Consider the following 20,522-nt stretch of genomic DNA (forward strand, 5'->3'; position numbering starts at 1 on the left):
TGCCTACTAACAGGGTTAACACGATAGCATGTCGCGGGAGGTATTTGTGTTTGTTGAGACAAACACCTCAATTCTGTATGAATGTCTTTGACTGTTACCACATTTATCCATACGCATGGTGGAGCAGGGCTTTACTGTAATTATGTCAGTAGTGTAATTTGTACAAATGGCATGAATGAGGGCCGCCGGTGTCGATTGAAAGCAACTGTGAAGCACTGAGACGAGTGGATGAGCGATCGGGAGCCTTCAGAGAGTTCAGTGCTTTGACACAAATGTTACAAGAATGCAAAAAGGGGACGTGCAACGGAAATTATTCCAGAGCATTTCTTAATAGATTATGAAATGAAGGAAAGAGAAAAGGTCAATCTGTGTCACAAAGCAATTGTGAAAAATAAATGAGATAATTAATAGAAATTGAGAGCCAGGCATTTATAATATTTCTACATTCTCTTTGTTCCACTAACACCTTTTAGGATGCTATAAATCCATTGCTTAGGGAAGTTTGGAATAAGTGAATTTTACAATACAAAGCGTTAAATTATCATTAACAGAATAAACAGACACAAAACATCTCCCACATTTCATTATGTCGACCTCAATATGCAGTTCTTTATGCAGTTTAAAGTAATGATTGTTCCACAATGTGCTGTATTTGCATGTTCAGAGTTCAACCAATTAAAAGCTAATTAATTAGACACAATTCTATTAAGAAACAAATCCCACTCATCAATATACACAACCTGGGGTCACCCATTGCTCAAATGTGAATTGGCTCTTTGCACCACATGGACTAGAGAATAGCACAATAGCACTATTGGAGCTCACAATAAACAGTTTGGCGTGGATATATTCGATGGAGCGCGAACTCATCAGTGCTGATAGATTTTACTTTCCCTGATAGAAAGCAGAACTACTGCTTGGACATGCAGCTTTCTCTCAAATGGTCATTATTAGGGAATCGGTCAGGTGTTTGATATCACAGATGCTCATATGTTTCCATATACATAGCACGGCTGTACTGCAACCTTCATTATAAAATATTGACACTGACTGCTGTTAATCTCTGTTACTGTAAACATGCTCAAACTAATTCTTCTTTAAATGTTTTAAGCTACGTCGAAACATGTAATTGAAAGCAAGTGGAAAAGAAAAAGAAAATGATTTGGGACTGGTTTGGATCTACGTGCTTAAACTAAAGAATAATTGTAAAAAAACTCGAATAACTCAAGATATCTTCAGAAGATTCAGATGGTAAATGATGTTAGTAGATTAATGTTTATCTTAGACTGGCAACATTAGCCTGAATATGGATGTACTAGGAAAAACTAGGAAGACTGAAATGGTGACGTTGGTTACTACTTCCTTAAAATTGTGCAACTCTTGTCGTCATGGCAGAATTAAACACGGTTTTAAAATGGTGGTTGGAAACGAGAGGCGAACACCGGTCTCCTGCAGCCAAGTGTTGTCACGTCAAACATAACCCCCACCCCCCACCCCCCGTTCTAACGGGGAAAAACCAACATTACATAGACGTCATCAGGACAGCGACATTTCTCCAGACACCAGACTGTCGGTATTTATACGACCGCTGGAGGTCGCTTCTCTTTCAACGGTAACTGAGGATCGTAATGAGCTGCTTGCACTAAAGACCTCGGGTGGTTTTTGGAGGACGTCGGTCTCAAATAACTTGTTTGCTCTTGTTGTGTATTTTAGTGGTTTTATGAGCCTCTTTTTGCAGTTTTGATGTCCTAAAATATAAACTTTACTATCTTATATGTGGATACAACAAAAATGACAATCAGGCTAAGAGCAGACGTGCTTCACGATCTGTGATTACAAAGCTAGAATAAATCTTTGTTTTGATTGTTGACAGCACTTCTTGTGTCGGTCCTCCATGTGCCAGCTTTCCATCTATTACACTGAATGCTTAAAAGCAGGCACACGGCCTGCTGGCAGAAATCACAAATATAAAGCATTTACTCCACTGTTTATTTGTTATGTTTTGCCTTTCTTACAGATTATATGCATAGTGTTAAATAAATCTGCCTCTGGCTATGTGAGTTCCCTTGATGAATTGTGAACAGCCAGCAGTGAACAGAAAGTATACTCGTCCACTTTGTGCGAGGCGGTTCGTACAGCCTCGCTCATTTGGGTATGCATGAAATAACAATATCCTACCGGGAGCATTCGGAGTTTCAAACACTTGGGGTCAACTACACGAGCAGATTCCACATGTGCAGCCGGTGGCCACTGAGGTCTGGAATCTACCTCCCTCCTGGCTGGGTGACGTTGCATGTTCTATTTCCAGACCGAGGGTTGAAGTGAGGCTGCAGGGAGTGTAACACTGACCCACATGACCTGTAGCCTAGAAAAGCTGCCTGGAGCTTTGCACACTAAAAACTCCTCACTCCTTTGCTACAGCCTTTCAAAGGCAAACAAAATCTTTGCGCTGAGCATGTGTCTTTTTATGCCAAATGATTTGCATCCTTTTTATTCACATCTTTGACTTGTTGTCACTGTATTCCTCGCTCCTGTGGAGCCTCATGCTCTCTCTGAAGTCTCAAGTGGGAAGAAAGAAAGGAAGCCGAAGAGGCAAAACTGCTTTACTTTCAGGCCCAGTGTCTACAGGCCACATGTCTCCAGTCATCTGTCACTGGTTTACATACATACTATGACACTTCCTCTCTCTTAGGGAACCCGTTGTCACCACTTGGCCGCCAGCAGAGGCTGACTGGGTGCTCGATGGGTCTCCCCCAGGTACCTCTAGGGAGCCACATTAGGCATTAACTGACAGACTGACAGAAACACACAGGCATGCACCCACACACACATCCAGTCCATCCACTGCCCGAGCACTCCCTCCTCCAACCGTACACCAGCTCACATGCTCCCAAGGCATGGCACACTTTGCATAAAGCAGTGACTTTGCTTTACATCAATTTTTTCAGACACAAAATTATTTTTCACCCCTCTAGCCTCTCCATGCTACATGGAAGTTTTGAAATGAATAATGGAAACAACAGAGCTGAAGACTCATGGGATCCATTTAAAGATGTGGGAGAGGCGATGCAGTCAGGGTTTGGGCTGCAGAAACATCACGCTCCAAGTAAATGAATGTACTATTGTTCTCGACTGTATAGAAATGCAGCTATGAACCGTGTGCAGCCCTAATAAGGCCAACAATGATGTATTAATACATTTCCCTTTAAAAGAGGAGAGTATTACAGTCAAAGTATAACAAGAAAAATACATTTCAAGTTTTTATTTCACTGTAGGAAAGAAATGGTCTGCGGGCAAACTGAGTTGAATGCAGTGCAGCAACAAGCAGTTAAACACACAAAGAGTCCAGTACTCTGTAGATATAATACTACACCACACGCTGGGATCAAACAGAGCTCCAGCTTTTGTTTAGTGCACGCACCATCATAGACAAGGCAACCGGCAAATGGCTTGATTTCCTTTGCGAAAGTGGGAGTTTAAACTATATTTAGCTTCTCTCTGCAAAAAAACCTTTGTTTGGTATATCCACCTTGCCTCCCCAGATATTTACGGTGGAAGTGAGCGGGCGGGCGTGGGGCTGTCCACTGTAACAGCTATTTCAGACCATGCAAAGTCAACACGACTCCCTGAGGTGATTTCCTGATAATGAACACAAAAGAAGTGTCGGCCCTCATAAAGCTCAGTGATGACGCCGAACTCTTGAGCGCTCATTTTTTGCTCTTTCCCCCCCCCAGATTTAAATGAATCTAATACCGGGTGGACTCTAAGAGGGACTGGCAAATAGGCCACACGCCAGACAACAAGACTTTCAGCTCTTACACGCCGCGAGTGAGAAACCGCTCAATGAATGGAAGTCATCTGCATGTGTGAGTCGTACGCTAGTCAAACATTATCTTTCTTTCTTCCCTCGCACATCCAGTCGTCCTGCCTTCCCTCTGCACAGACTGCTGTGGTTCACGGTGTCACTGCAGACACCCGCTGCCTTGCCGCAGCCTGACACCTTAAACCTCCATGGCAGCGTCTACTCGCCCCTCCGTCCCTCCCCCTTCCCTCCCCGCCGCTCATCCTCCTCCCTCCTCTCCGTACCATCAGGCCAACCTCAGCCCATCCTCTCCCGTCCCTGACACCCAAGGCTGCCTCTGCTAGCACCTGGCACCGTGCCAAGCTGTCAGCCGGCCGACTCCACGGAGGATGAATGATTCACTGAGAACTTTGAGAAAGCCACTGATAGCTCACATCTCATCTGATCATCGTTTTAGCTAATTGTCTCAAATTGATATTTGAGACAATTAGTATGGGGTGTGATGACTGGGAGTATTAAAACAGTCAAAAGATGAACTTTAATATTCAAAGCAAAGCCATGTATGCCCCTGAATATGAATGTCAAAGTTAATTCAAGCATGTATTTCAATACATGAATATCACTACAATTGCAAAGTAAAATGGGTGATACACATCGTTATTCTGTTAGACAAATGAAAGATATATATATTTTTTATTTTTTTTTATTTTTTATTTTTATCTCATTAAATTTAGAATAAGCCACATTTTCAGCAGTAGAGCACAATCAGGCAGGTGTAATCATAATTAAGGGCTTACAGTGTTTAAAACAAATCAGCTAGACAAATTTGAGGATTTGTATAAAAGAAGTGGGCATTTCAAACATTTAATATGCAGAACAATCTATAAGGAAGCTGTTGAATGTGGTAAAATGAAATACTTAAACGTTGTCTAGTTGCATTGGTTTTAAGAATGGTGGCCTCGATTACCAGATTAATCAGACACTGGTTTGTGCGAACACAAGAGGAATTTCAATACAGCAAAAATATTGAGTTTTCTCTCATCCTCTTGTGAAAGGCTTGCTGCTCTCTGGCAATACAAAACTCCCCAACAGCACACACACAAAAAAAAGGAAGAAAAGAAAAGAAAACACCTTGGAAGAAGGACAGGAACAAACACCTCTCTTCTCCAAGGTTATTCAATGATAAGCAACAGTACTCAGCCGCACAATGACGGCTCAAAGTGCCAGCTATTTTCAAAAGTCATGGAATTGTATATTTTGTTAATCATACTACTTGAGTGTTGGGTATTCACTGCCCCAGCTGTCTGACCTTGCTTATAAAGTAACCTACAAATGATACTCTCAGCTCGAAAACACAAATATTATATTATACATTTTTATTTCAAAGCGCTTTAAACTGTTTTAAAGATGTCTACAATAACCAGAGAAGATGTGAGGAAGGTTATCAATGTTTCTCTTTTTTGCGAGATGCAGACACTACTGAAAGACAGCCAGGCAACACTTCAGCCATTTATCCATGCTGAAATTAAGATTTAAAAAAATGTCTCCAATCTTTTTGGTTAGTAAAATAAATGGAAGAATTTTGCATGTCTAATTAAAATGTAAACAGTGTAATGAGGACATCAGTGATTTAGGCAAACGTCTCTCTGGCTGCCACTGGGGGTATGATAATTACAGAGGCAAATCTATGAATGCACATGAATCTCCTACAAGTCCAGATTAAAAGCCTTAGTGCTAAACCTAGTTTAGTACACCTGGGGATTGTCTATTCTAGCCAATCCCCAACAGGCTCCGAGCTGCCTCGTCTCCTTATGAGCACAGAGACACCTCATGTGAAGGAGATGAAACAAAGCCCCTGTTTCAATGTGTTGGAAATAAGAGGAACAAGGACTTTACGGCAACAAATGCTATCCTCTGTGTAAATAATATGTCTGGCAATGGCCTGAATAAACCAGACCTGCAACAGACCCTCCAAAAGTGTTGCTACTATAATCAGTCATTCAGTGAACCCTGAGCTTATAAGCACATTCTGCTTCATGGTATGGCTCATAATATAGGATGTATGTGAGGGATGAGTTCCTTTAAATAAAAAGAAATTGAGAAAGAACAAGGCGTCGTGTCCAAACTCAAACTGGTTCTGGGGGGAGAAAAAAAAACATGCACAAAGAAAAACAGACAGGCAGACCAGCAAGCACACACACACATGCAGCACATGCACACACACACACACACACACACACACACACACACACACACACACACACACACACACGCATACACACACACACACACACACACACACACATGCAGCACACGCACACACACACGATCACAAAACATATTTGGACAGAATCCTTTTTGTCTTTTCTTAAAAAATACAATATATTCAACAATAAAACCAAAGAAATCTAATGAGCTATTTGAATTACAGACTGCAGTAAAACATCGACCATCTTTTATATTCTACCTGCTTTGTTTTATCCACCAGAATCTGTTCAACGAAATCCCTCTGTAAGTATTTTGTTCGAATTAGAAGAAACTATTACATGACAGGCCAGTATCTAGGAGACATACGAAGGCTGAGAACAAGCAGCCAATGGTAGGCACATGCATTTTAGAAAATGTCTTTGCCATATGCTGTCACTCAGATGAAAAAAACCAAGTCTGAGCAGACAGTCACTGTGTCTAAATGAGATGGTAGGAGGAGGAGGAGGGAAGAGAAAGGGAGGATGTCAAGGATTCATGGTCCTTCATCTTTGCAGTAGAGCAAACACGTCCCTCAGTATAGCAACAGACAGCTGCCTCCACCTTCTAATGCAGTCCAACTTAAATCACTGCAAGAATTGTCAGTGTAGAGAGAAACACACAAAGATAACATAGCAAGCTGCCATGAGGGAAACGACGGAGATGTGGATACAAGAGAGGGAGAGGAACAGAGAAGCAGACAAAGAGAGGGGAGGTGTGTGGGGGGTGGGGGGGATTGGGAGATTGGGAGGGTTTTTTTTCTGTCCCTTTTGCTGGAGTCTGACTCCGTTGGGGACTCCCTCGCTCTTTATATGAACAACAGGAGACACACCGCTTAACATATTTGCTTAAAGATGACCATCCTTCACTGATCCGGTACAACGTAGTCACGGGGTTCGATGGGATTTGTTGGAGTTGCAGACAAATAGATGAATCTGGAAAGATGAACATTTCATCTATTTACAAAAGCCCTGCAGACATCCCAGAGGGTGTTTACACAGCCAGCTCAAGGTAGCTGGCTTTAATTGTCATCATTAGTGCACATATAAAATGTCACTCCTGTCATATTCTACTTTACTCTTAAATAATGTTTTAAATTGTGCCGTCAATTTTAGTGATCACTAGTTCAACACTTCAGATTATGGACAAACTACTAAAAGCAGCTAAATTGCTTCACGAGGACACATGACACCATCATATCAAAGATTTAGATAAGATACAGCTTCAATTATTTCTGTTTCATGTTGGTGTAATTGGGTACATGTGTAATAACCTGAAGATGAGTCAGGGATAGACTGTATGTTACAGCAGTAGAAAACATAATAGGGACATTATGGGAGCTTATGTTGATTTGTGGTGCAGATGGACACAAAAAAGAATTTGCTTCTAAAGCAGTATTATACAAAAAAAAAATGGTTTCAAGTAGAGACAAAATTATTTTAGAGTTGTTTTTTTCCTAATCTGTCTGACTACATAACACAAGGAAGAGGAACTGACTGCACTGTGGAACAGAAATATTTAGCTTTGGGCAGCTTCAGCAAGGAATCCCTTTGTCAATATAACAACTACATCTTGATATGCCTGTATCACCAATCAATCAGTGGACGCAGGGATTTAGTTTACTTCACACAACTTCTTGTTACTATTTACACTCCCTCTTAAAAGTGTGAACATGTGTGACATACAGCGAAGAGGGTGTTGAAAACAGGGGGGTCAGCATCTGTTGTCAAATTCGGCTCAGAGATTTATGTCAAGCAGCAGCTTAGATTGTTATCATAAGTGCTACCCTATCAGAAATAAACAGAGCTGTCAGCTTCTTTCCATGCACACCGGAGGTGTCTGGGGTTAAGTAAGGATCCGCCAGAATCGCCTAACACGCTGCAGGAGCTCACACGTGGAACCCTTCCAGAGTTTGAACTCTGATAAATATGCTCAGGTAGTACTTAATAATTAGGCTAGTTGAGATCAAAGATCTGGATGAATGGTTTGATAATTATAAGACGGTTGTTTTTGCCGAGCAGTTGTATTATAATTAATCAAGACGAACATACTCTCACAGTTTTGCTCTTAAACTGGCTGCATGAGAATACATGCTTTATTGCCATTATTATTATTATTATTATTATTATTATTATTATTATTATTATTAGAAGTTGTCAATTTAATTATGCGACTCCAAAAACGAAATGGTACTTTTAAGGAGACTCCACGGTATTTAAGATGTAGAGCACAAGCTGTGGTGAAGATTAAAATGTATTTTATGGCTTCAAAACAATTTCCATCTTGTTCAGAGTTCATGTCTGAGCTGCTCAAATCAGAATTCACTGCAATAAAAAAATACCCAGCACACATGCATGGGGGGTATAAATATGAAAAGCATAAAAATCGGACAAATTTAACACCCACTTTACAAAAACGCATTACAACCAAACACTCAAACATAATGAACGTGGTAGTAATGTACATTTTTTTCCCTCAGAGTGACGGATGCTGAAATGCTGTTATTTTTGAAGAGGAATGAAAACATACTTCAGCTCACTGCTGATGATGTTAATTTCCTCTCAAAGCAAAACATGCAAATGAAATGTGTGAACACAATTAAGTAAATTGTTCTATGGAGGTGGGAAAGGTTCGCTTCGGACAAAGTGTTTGCAGAAGAGAGAAAGCACACAACTTGTTACTTCTCCTGACTTTGTGTTGAATTTACTGGCTTGTCACAGATCGTTTCTGGAGGCACATGAATAACACACATTTCTTATGTTGCCTTGGAACTAATTTGGGAGCAAATCTGATTTTGTTGCATTAGTGAATCGTGACAGATTCTGACAGCTGCATTAAAAAAAAAAAGATGTTTTCTGTAGTCATTCTATATTTTGCAGGTGTTTGCCCAAACAATAATAATACTGTAGTAGTAATATCGACGTGATGCAACATTGCTGTATTAAAATAATTTTTGTTGTACTCGTTACTTTTACTAGTCATCCTTCATCCATCCATCTACCCATGATTAATAAATAAATCCTTGTATATTTTTGATACAACCTGATAATTGTGTTACTCTAACACTGAAATTATTATTCTACACATTTTCTTTAACATTTACGAGAGATCCTGAGAAATACCAACAAATGATATTTTTTACAGTTGCCATTAGATATCTTGTTTGAATTCCTTCATGGGAAAGATAATATTTAAGGCTTTGGCTAAATTATGGCATAAAAGCCCAACTTGGTGTTTGAAATACACGTCATCTCTTAATGCAAATTTGCAATCCTCGTAAAATTCCTACCAACTGTCTATTGATAAAAAATATTCCTACTCTTAGAGTTATGCATGCCAAAATGGGAAAGCAGTGCGACGAGAAAGAAAAAGTTAAACTGCACACAAAGAATGTCAGTTACCAAATTAAAATGGGGGCAAATTCCTCAACCTTCACAAGGTACTTTGAACTTAATTGATAATGCCACTTGAATGAAATGAATCACACGATGTGCTCTCATCGCCGAACTCTGCTCATTAAATGATTTAACCTAAAACAAGTGAACTTTTGAAGATGCACCATGCATGCACAAAGAAAAAATACAATACTGCAATGACAGCCTTTTTCAAACGTGACAAATATGAAATAATAATATAACGATATAAAAGAGAATTACAAATTGAACGTACCATAAATACTGTTGCTAGTGATCATGTCTTCAAGCCTAAAAACAAGAGGAGAGGGAAAACAGCAGAATCGGAATTTTCACGAGGAGGAATTCCAAAGGTTGCTTCTCATTACAGGCACTTTCCCCTCAGATATCGGATTTCACAACTTTCAAAAAACGCAGCGTCTGTTGTCTTCCTCAGGTATTCATTCAGGCCGTGTAATGAGGAAGAACATTAGCCAAGGAAAACGGACCGGGCGAGTCAGATCGGATAGAAAGCCAAAGCCAAAGCCCCGGACGGAGGAAGCACACCCGGCTGGAGCCTGTCACTTCTAGCGCGAGTTGAACCGAGAGAATAGGAAACATGTGAGAGACGCTGGATGACAGAAAACACACATTCTTCATGCCGCCCATTAGAGGAAGAGGCTGAAGCAGCGTGATGCCCCCTCCCTTTACTTTTAAAATAGATTACTTGCCAGCAGTTGTCCCACTAAGAGCGCAATGACAAGCCATCTATTAACCTCCCGCCTGCGGTTATCGCGGCAAGTTTTATTCAGGCTGACATGCAAAAACTTCTCGTTGCAGGGAAAGTTATTTCGGAGCCTGAATCCAGCCGTGTGTGCAGCTTCTCCTCAAACTACGGAGAGTTCAACATGAATTGCAAAGTCGCTGTAGCTCCACAGCCCTCGTTTAGTCTTTGCTAAAGCAGTGACAAGTCATTCTGCCTGTGAAAGCTGCAGAGTCCGCTGCAGACTGACTGACTGACTGCAGACCGACTGACTGCCTGCAGACCGACTGACTGACTGCAGACTGACTGCCTGCAGACCGACTGACTGCCTGCAGACCGACTGCGCTGCAGCGCTGCGCTGCGCTGCGCGACATCGTCTCCGCGAGCGGCTGCGCGTGCAGAAGCGGCTCCGTTTCTCTTTCTAATTGTTCGCATCACTGACAGACAGAACAGGACTTACCTGTGTCGGTGACAGAGCAGCGTCAGGGTTATAGTACCATCGATCCGGGGACGGTGGAGGTGAATGGCTCTCTGGGTTCAAGCGTGGCTGCTCGCGTTTTGAAACCATTCCAAGTTCGTGAGGGGAAGACTGACCGCAGCCTCTGCCATGTTGGAATCCCAAACCCTGGACAGCTGCTCCGCTGACTGAAGGCAGCACGCTGCACACTGCGCATGTTCTCTCCGGCAGAGCCAAATTCAAAGAGAATCGACCTTAATGAGCAGCAGTTCACAAGGAGCCTATCATGGCAACATTTAGCTTTAGGCAAGTTGACGTATTAACTATCTAATTGTACAGTCTGCAAGCTCCAGTGGGAACTGCCTTCCTCTGCTCTGAACTGGAGCCTATATGTGAACAGTCTGATGTGTCCCATGTGCATGTTTTGAAGAGCCTGTACATTTAGAACAAATCTGTTTAATGTGTTCTTCCAAAGCTTTTGAACAGCTTTAAAATACACTTTTGACACTTGAGCGTTTCCTCTCCTCCTCAGACGGGTCACCGACACTGATCTGGAAATGCATTTCTTTGGCATTGATGATCTTAAACTTCAGCAACTTTGTAAAGCTGCTGTATTTCGTGGTGATGATCTGCTGGTGTGGTGAACTGATTTATAATTGCATATTTGTCTGAGGTAACACAATGTAAAGCAATAGGTCAGCAGAGGAAGTTAGCATGAAGACAGCAGGGTGCTGGAGTCCATGAAGGTCATTGCATCCTAACGTAGTCCCTTACATAACTGGAATATATCATTTACACCGTCTGCTTTCTGGATGGATCAAACATATCATATCGTACGATATGTTAAGCAGGAAGCTTCGAAGGTGGTTTCCTAAGATAAAGTGACAAGCGCCTTACTGTCATTTTACAATTATTGGGCAACTATAAAGGTGGAGTTCTCATCTAACTCTAAAATTTTGTCCAGAAAACTTAAACCTTCCTTTTATTGTTATGGCACATAGTTGTGCAGATTATTCTCCATCTCCTCGTCTTTATCTGCGCACAGCCTTGAAAGAAGGAGGTGATCTCTCCTCCGCTGGGGAGGCGCTGCAGAAAAAGACCCTGGTTAGACACATGATATGAGCTTCAGCAGCACCAGAAGTCACATTATGCCCTCTCATCTCCATACCCAAGGCCCTCGGAGTGATGCATCGATTCAGCCTTCAGTACTCCCTTGACTGCACCATGCTAATTCCAACTGCATGAACTCTTTGGAGAAATCCGACCCATGAGGCAGGACACGGAGCAGCTGACGGTTCGAGCTCAGACACGCGAGCATCTTTGTCCGGCCGTGCTGCGCACAGTCTGCTGTCGCTGTCGGTGAACAATTAGGAGGAAATAGCCATAATAAGAGAACGTGTGCGAGTACAGGTGCTGCATTTCTGAGCATGTCAGTGCTCGTCAGATCATTTTCATTGCGTTTCGTTGTGTTCATACTCGGATAACTCGGCCATAAGTGAGCGTCCGTGCTCGGAGGACCGGCCGGTGAAAATGTGTGTGCGCTGTGGAGGTCACGGTGAAAACAACAGCAGTGCATTTCCAGGTGTAGCCACGTCCATTGTCTCCTTCCTCATATGGGCATGTTCAGACTGTGCCTTTGTCCTTGTGTCAGCAGGCAGGACATTCGAAATTATTTTGCTCAGCTGCCTCCCTGAACTCTTGCTACAGCACGTCAATACACACATCACGCCGACACCCGCGCACACGGCTGCAGGGAGCACAGTTCATGTCCATCACACTTCAATCCTCCACATACCAAACCTTCAGAAGAAATAAGAGCCGGTGGATATAATTGTTGTTGATTTCTTTTCTTCTGTTTGTTTGTTTTTTACACAGTTTGAGATCAAAATTCAGATGATAGATTTTGTAGAAGCAGACTATGAGATTAGATTGGACCTCAATTTCAGAAAAAAAAACCCATATATATTTATACTTTTAATTTTTTTCCCCCCTTTTATTAATCAAACGCTCTTCAAAAGAATAAGGGCTGAATGAATAGTGAACAATTGATGATATCCCCTTTCCTGCCAACCACATACACACTCAGTGGCTGGGTTGATTTCCCCAGGAAAGAGGTTCGGGGTTTACACCACATGTGACTTGCTGTTTTTTAACCTTCTGCCTACAGACTCTTATGTCATGTATGATCACTTCAGCAATGTTGCTGGGCATTTATTTTTCTCTGCCATGAAACACTGGCTCTGGAGAAAGCAGCTGCGTTCACTGGAGCGAACATTTCCATGGAACAGTTTTTATGCCCCTGATCGATATTTTGTAGAATTATTGACTGGTCTTAACAGTGATTGTTGTTTCACAATAATCACAGCAGCTACAATACCATCAAGTTTTATAACAAATAAAAATATATTGAGTGCTTCCACTGGCCCTGAAAAACAATGCTTCCCATCTCCAAACAGGGTTTATATTCTCTGTCATTACACAACTTAACCAGATTCGATTTGGGGCTTTTCATGGAGTAATGCTGTAAACAACATAATTTGCTGCGATGCTGCACTCTATCTCTGGGCTATCAGAGTCAATGATTCTCATCAGGCATAAAGATCTCTGGGTGCAAATAATAGACACACTAAGATTGAAGACAATCTCGTCGAGATGCAGCAACGGAACATTTTCCTCAAAAAGATCGTTACAGAGAGAAAGATGTGCAAATAGGGAAAAAAGACAGACTTGATTTTCCACATTATTTCAAGACGTGCATCCACGTCTCGGTACAGACTGTTGGTAAAATCCTAATAGGGACAAGCTTGAAGTGAATAGAGCCCACAAGAGGATAAGCTACTAAATCTTGCAATAAAAGCAATGTGATTTACAGTAAATTCCACAAGGCTGACAGTGCCACAGCTGAGGGCATAAACACTCCTTTCAATGCTGCGCCTCGGTTCTGTCTGCTGTGAACTACAATCACACCGGCATGCTGCTCAGCAGCAGTGACTTTGATAAATCACCAGGAAGTCCCACTGTTGGCTTAAAACTAGAACTTGTTCAGTTGCAATTCTGCATTTGTCCCTCTATAATGTGTATGGAAGTGGCTTTAGCAGTAATCTGTCAGTGATTGATTAGGTGTGGCCAAATCCCCTTTCTGTTCTCCTCTTCTGGATCACTGTTCAGCTGTGTATTTACAGAAAGATGGCTGTATTAGAGGAGGCTGCCTTATTTACCTGCAAAGTAAACATAGCTGCTTCCACTCGGGTGACTGTACACTCAGGATGACCACTAGTAAAGCAAGAAACAAGGGGTGACATGTTTTGTTGTCACTAAATTCATGCACCAGTAGATAAAGAAATAGGCTTACAGGCCTATGACTGAGTAGCTTTGGGAAGAAATGGGTTGTAAGCTGTTGTTCATGTTTGTAACAGCAGAAAAAGATCCGCTAAAATCTTCTGTCACCTTTTATTCTGTAACATAAAAATAAATAGAAATTTAACAAATATGTTCTGTATGTCACCGTTTAAACATATTTATTTTGTACATGGCTCAAGAGGTTGAAAAAGCAATTTAGACATGGTGCTGGATATTGATCACACTTACCAGCAGATCCATTTTAATTAAATATTAAGAGAGTGTGCTGCATTGATAGCGACTGAGCGGCAACTGACTCTTGCTATTCTTTTGCCGTCATTTTAAAAGTATACAAAGTTGAAAAGAAGACATGCTTTAGTAACACTCACATATAATTATTCTTGAAGTATGAAAGCAAGACTGTGTTATATCTGCTGCATTTTGTATTCAATGAATACTTTAGTTATTTTTAAAAGAAGGTCTGAGTATGAACATCCGTGCATGAATTTTAATGGAGATACTTAAATGGTAATTATTCCACTCAGGCTCAAACGTAGGTAACAAATGGAATTCAATCAGTGTCCGTGCATAATGATGGTCATTAGGAGAAAGAAAATAATAATGACATCCTATCTGCATTAAACCTGCAGACACTTTACACAATGATCCCGCAGCCATTATTGATCTCCATGGAGATAAGCAATTGTCACTTTTCAACATTGTGCCTGAATGTTAAATACAGCTCATTTTGTTTTTCTGCAAACTATTTCAGCCAACACAAAATTTTCATTTAATTTACTTCACTACTTGAAATCCTTGGCCTTGTTTCACATGATTGTAATTTAGGTTCATTGTCACAGCTGCCTCTCCAGTTCTCACTATTTTTTTTTCCTACAATTCAAGGTTTCATAAAGCTCGCATAAAATTTACACCACATCTGAATTTATGAGCTACTTTCGTCTGGGCTTGATATGCGAGCATGCTATATGTAATGAAATTAATCCACACATACTGTTGTGAAGACTGCAGCCTCCTCCTGATCTCTGTATTATGTCTTGTATGTAAAAGTGATGAAAGCAACGATCATTAGCTCATAAACTGGGATATAAAAACAACAGAGAGTAAAATGCTCAGTCTTCAACCAGATATTTCATGTATACTCCAAACAACACTGAATACGACACAATTAGTTTCGTCTTTGAATAACTTATTATTAGTTGAAGATTGTAACAGTTGCGTCCACATATTGTACAGTAGGCAGCATGTATTGAGTCTTATCCAAGACGGCCACTTGGTTGAATAATTAAATAAGATCTCCAATGAAATGATCCATGATTTGCATGCCTTCTGTTGCCAACTAGCTCCATCTGTTTGGTTTTCAGAGCTCTGACACAGTCGCTCGTGTGAGTGAAACAGCAATAATGTAATTGTGGATGCGACAGATACACCAGATGATGCAGGGACTGTTTGAAAGTCTGGTCCAAGGCATACTGTACAGCATGGTGTCATATGGTCTGCAAGAAAGCATGACAAAAACAGTTTCATAAAGGCTCTCTGCTGTTTACTGATCCTGATTAACTATAAAGAGCCTCCGCAGCGGCTGGCTCATTCATTTAAATGCACAATCCTAATTCTGGATCTGTTTGTGAGCCTGCATCACCAAGTTACTGTATCTTAATTGAATAGCAGGCTTCAGAGCTCGGAGGGTGAAGGACAATAGTAGCAGGGCCAGTCTGGCTGGGTGCCAGTGGACAATGCAGAGGCGGCCTCAGCTCTCAGCAGCAGGCGGAGCTCATGCCGGAGTCCACATCAGGGGAGACAGCCTCTGCTGCTTTGATGGATCTGTCATAGCAGCCGGTGTCTGCCCTCAGCTGGGGTTCAGGTATTCACCACCGATATCGTGTAACTATCTCAGGTTAGGTTCTTAGTCTGTTTTCAAATGTTTGTCCCCTCTCCTGGTGTGTTTGAGGACAGTCTAGTACCTCTGATCCCATTTATTTATGTTTTAAACTCGGAGGCTAACCTGAGTTCAGCTTATGACATGTCTGTGCTGTAAATGACTTCATATCATCTTTAATTTTCTATAAACTGATGGATTAACAACATTCCACCAACAATAATCTATATGGCCAGAGATTTTGATGTTAAAATAGCCAATGAGACACACTTTTTTCGAGTTGTATGCTTTTTACATTGAAGCACATCTGCTTATTAAAACCAGCGATGCCAAGGTCATTCAATTAATGTCTCTCCCTTTTTATCAGCTTCAGTAGCTCCACAGTAACTGAGTGCCACTTTGCCCATCACACTTAAGTGCTTTTGTGCCCAAGTAGAAGCCCACTATGAACATTCAGCATAATGTTTCTTTATTCAGGCTGATGAAAATAGAGTGAAATAATTAAGATATTTAAAGTGAAATTATGTTTTTCTTTCTCTCCTTTTGTTTTATTTCAAATGTGTGGATATCATTTGAATTGGTTATGACAGCATTTGAATCACTAAATATGCAATACAGAAACACTGGGGCACTTTTTGCTATATTTCATTACAGTTATTTGACCATGAAAACAAAGATAACATTAAAATGATTCCCTAACTTGCCCATTGTGCATGTTTAACTGCATATAGCTGTGTGTGCAAACAAGGCTACAAAGAAATGAATACTATGTACTATGTACACCTTTATGTTTAAATTTGTTTTAAAATTTGTGAAGTCCCTCTTCACATGTATTAGTTATTTCTGTTTGGTTCTTTTTACTCTGACCAACTAGGTAGGATCCTCCTCGTGTCTCCTCCTGGTCCAGGAGACAACTTACACAAGTGTAACGTGGACAATTTAAAACTGCATCACACATAGACTGAATTGTTTTTCAGCAATGTAGGAGACAGCTTCTATCCAATTAAATTAAACCTGTCGTTAAATGATGGAAAAGACATAGATGTCATTATACGATTTTCTAAAATTGGATTGAAGGATTCAAAGAGTATTTTTTATTTATTTTGGACGTATTTTGAGGGATGTTTAAAATAACAGTTCCATTGTGGACTTTTCAACTTTTGGTCTTAACTGAGTGTGTAATACTGGTCTCATTTATTTATTATGTACAATTAAGCCTTCAAGCCCCTTTTAGTCAAGTTTTCTTTTTTAATAATTTTCTCTTGTCCAAATTGGAGTTGGAGAATGAGATCGACAATACTCGCTCAGGGGTCACGAGTCAAAAAACTGATACGCACAGTTTGTACAACCATGTTGCAATAACCACACAGCAACAACTGTCATTTATCAATAAGTGCCCGTCACTGGGGAACCTAGCACAGAACAATGTGTATTATTAGATTTAAAATGTAATTGACAGTGCTGAAATATACGAGTGAATTTTGAATAATAAGATATATATTGCTTCTAGTTAATTATATTCTAAAGCCCACAAGCACATCTGTCAATAGATCAAACTACCTACCAATCCTCAGCCAGTGACTTGATGAATAATATATTATTATAAGCAGAAAAAATGAATATAGAATACTGATTGCACCAAATGAAATCATTAAAACAAAACATTATCTTTAAGTATTTTCTTCTACAGGCTGACATTAACATGTATTACATATATCTAGTCAGGAATCATGAATATGAGTAAAACATAAACACTGTGGGTGGGAAGTATTAGCATACGTGCCCAACCTTAATCACAACAGTCCAGTATAGCAGAGAGAGATGTGAGAGAAGCAGGTGTTTGTGAAACACAGAGTCTGGACTTGGTTTGATTTTGCAAAGCAACGCTTTTCCAAACAGCTCCAAGACTTCCTGATCGGCTGTAATCCCCAGCTTTCACACATAAGTCATTGAGAGCGATGGAGTCCCCTCTGTTTACTCACTCCAAACCAAATGATCTTTCACGAGTAGACCACTTCAGATGTGAAATGGAATTTGCTAGGGTGTTCTATCCCAAGTCTATTTCTCTGTACGCTTTAGCAATTCCCAAATAGGGTTCAGTCGCTCACAGATAATGTCTGCGAGGATTGAGCCGGGATCCTCCGCTGTTTTAATGGCCCACGGGAAAAGGTATTTGACGGAAGTAATGAAGTACTCTTAAGCACATACACAGCATTGAATTTCATTTTGTTTTAGTCACTGTAATGCATTTGTTCATTGGACAGCTGGGGATGTTTATAATAGGGTGTGCATGATTTAACATTATAGCGGCTGCACTAAAAGGACCTGTATTGTTCCATTTACATTCGGTGCCAAAATTCACAAAGAAAAAAGAGGATGGATGTTCACATTGCAGCCAGTGGTTTAATGGGGAGTATGGTGAGAAAATGTCGTCACAAAAAACAGTATGCGTTTACTCTGTCATACGCTTACATGTTAGAGTTTAAAGAGCGTAACTGATGGCTTTATCTTTGCAGTGGTTGACAGTGTTACTGCTGTGGTACGTAGTTATGATAAATGGTTGTTTTAGGAGGGCTGCATTTACTTTGTAGAGTCATTATGAGAATATTATGTATGAGAAAACAGTCATTAATATTCATTATAATTGCAAACTACTGAGCTGAATGCTGATGGAGTGTGTTTAGTTGCCAGCACGGGCTTTGCTTTTTCTAATGCATCTCTCATTGCATTTGTACAGCGATCAGTGTGGGTGTATGTGTTCAGTACACACATGGCACCTTTGTGGGAAGTAGAAATTATTGTACAATAGTCATACAGCAACCTGCTCTAACTGTAAGTCGCTGTTGTCATGGTAGATATAAACTCAGAAATACAACGCTATCAGTAAACCATAAAACGCTTCATTCGCTGTGTATTTGACTCACTTTTGTAGAATTCAGTGCATTAACTGCCTCATAGTCTCCGAAGGATTCAGTCTTCCTATTCTGGTTGATAAGGGCTACAATTTTGTTTGTGTCTGGTAATTGGAGCAATGTTGAAGTGAGGAGCACTGATACATTTCCCAGCCTGTGTGTGAATGAGGCTGGCTATGGAAGGAAAGGTCAGGGCCCCGGACTTGCCTTTCCTCCCCCGGGGCCCTGAGCAGTAGGGGCCGGAGAACACCACAAACAATTAAACATGTTGCTTCTCGGGGTAGAGCGGCCGGACTCCTGTTGGCTGGAGAAGTTTTTACCTCGGTGGGTTGCTGTTGGTCACTCTTCAGAGCAATAATCTGCAGGTCTGAGCAATCAATACAGCCACGACAGCTTCAGCTTCCATTAGTGCCGGCGTCTCTCGAGTGCCTGTGCATGAGCAGAAGAGCACAGAATTGCATCAACAAACGCGCACGCACACGCACACACACACACACACACACACACACACACACACACACACACACACACACACACACACACACACACACACACACGCACACGCACACACAAACATATATTCAAGCTCATGCTCAGGATCACCCATTCACACATGTACGTACACACACCGACACAAAGGATGCAACATACAGACCACATACTTACAGCTGAGAGGATATTTTACACTATTGCTTTATTTATCTTATCTATGTCACTTCTTATTTCTTAACCACATCTCTCGAAATTACATTGAAAATACACCTTGAAGGTAACATCCCATGAATTACATGTTTTATCAACATAATTAAAACACATTTTAAAGAACTGTTGTGCTAATTGGCGACATTATCACCTGATTTTTCTACAGTATTTCTACTGCTATCAGATCGTAGTAAACAAGACATGATTAATGTTGTCATCAACAAGTTCTCCTAAACTAATAGACAAAATGTGTGTGTTTTTATGATGTGACCTGCTGTTGTTTGGTTAAGTTTAACAACATAATAACGTCATAATTCCTGCTCACCGGAGGCTTCGTCCCTTCAACGTAAATATAAGTCTCAGGGCAGCGGCTGCCATCACTGATGCTGCGAGGGCAGTCTTGTTGTTACGGTTATGTTCAGGCTCTTAGTGAAGGAAAAGATCAGGGTCTTGGTTAAATACTGAAAAAGTCAAACGATGCATACGTTTACTTTATTACCGAGTGTTGGCCTATATTTAAGCAAAACCAGACTTGTTTTGGAATTTCTTGTTTTGGAAGCCAATAGCTTTTGTTTTCTCGATATGAAACTCTACAGTCCAGTAATTTACATGTTGCACAAGCAGGTTTTCCCTCCTTTGTCATAAAATCTGTGCCACTTATGTGTTTTAAAGTACACACAAAGTGCCATTTTATTGCGTAATATCACCGTCGTCTGACTCAATATCACTGCTTGTCTTCACCTACCAAACGCCTCACTAATTCACAGGATGCTAGGCTAACACTAGGCATGCTATGTTTATACACCCAAGTAAGACTGGAAATAATCCAAACAGCAGTTGTGTTTCCCACAAGACGTACTTGGACTTACAAATTAGTATAAAAATCTAAATTGTAGGAGACACGCTTGTTTTCTTTTACTTGAGTGACGTGAAGAATGAATAATAATACGTCCTCCTTCCAGAAAATATACAAGAACCAAACTGATCACTTACAGACAGATGAAAGAGCTGTGA

At 40.8% G+C, this 20,522-nt stretch overlaps 1 protein-coding gene across 3 annotated transcripts in view; it reads right to left on the minus strand.

Moving 5' to 3' along the window:
- The window catches only part of fign (fidgetin), a 31,281-nt gene extending 20,480 nt beyond the window's left edge, over window positions 1-10,801 (minus strand). The window contains exons 1-2 of one of the 3 annotated variants that reach the window (XM_069153734.1): window positions 10,662-10,801; window positions 9,716-9,750 (exon numbers count right to left, since the gene is read on the minus strand). In XM_069153734.1, the coding sequence (XP_069009835.1) occupies window positions 9,716-9,740 (25 nt within the window). In that variant the 5' untranslated portion in view covers window positions 9,741-9,750; window positions 10,662-10,801. Of the gene's footprint in view, window positions 1-9,715; window positions 10,400-10,661 lie in introns of those variants that run through there. The other 2 variants (XM_069153736.1, XM_069153735.1) reach the window with 2 other exon arrangements.
- Between the last annotated feature and the right edge of the window lie 9,721 nt (window positions 10,802-20,522).

The sequence above is a fragment of the Embiotoca jacksoni genome, unplaced genomic scaffold (assembly GCF_022577435.1).
Source record: "Embiotoca jacksoni isolate LCO1_2020_lvr unplaced genomic scaffold, fEmbJac1.0.p SCAF_2, whole genome shotgun sequence".
Taxonomy (NCBI): Eukaryota; Metazoa; Chordata; class Actinopteri; family Embiotocidae; genus Embiotoca; species Embiotoca jacksoni.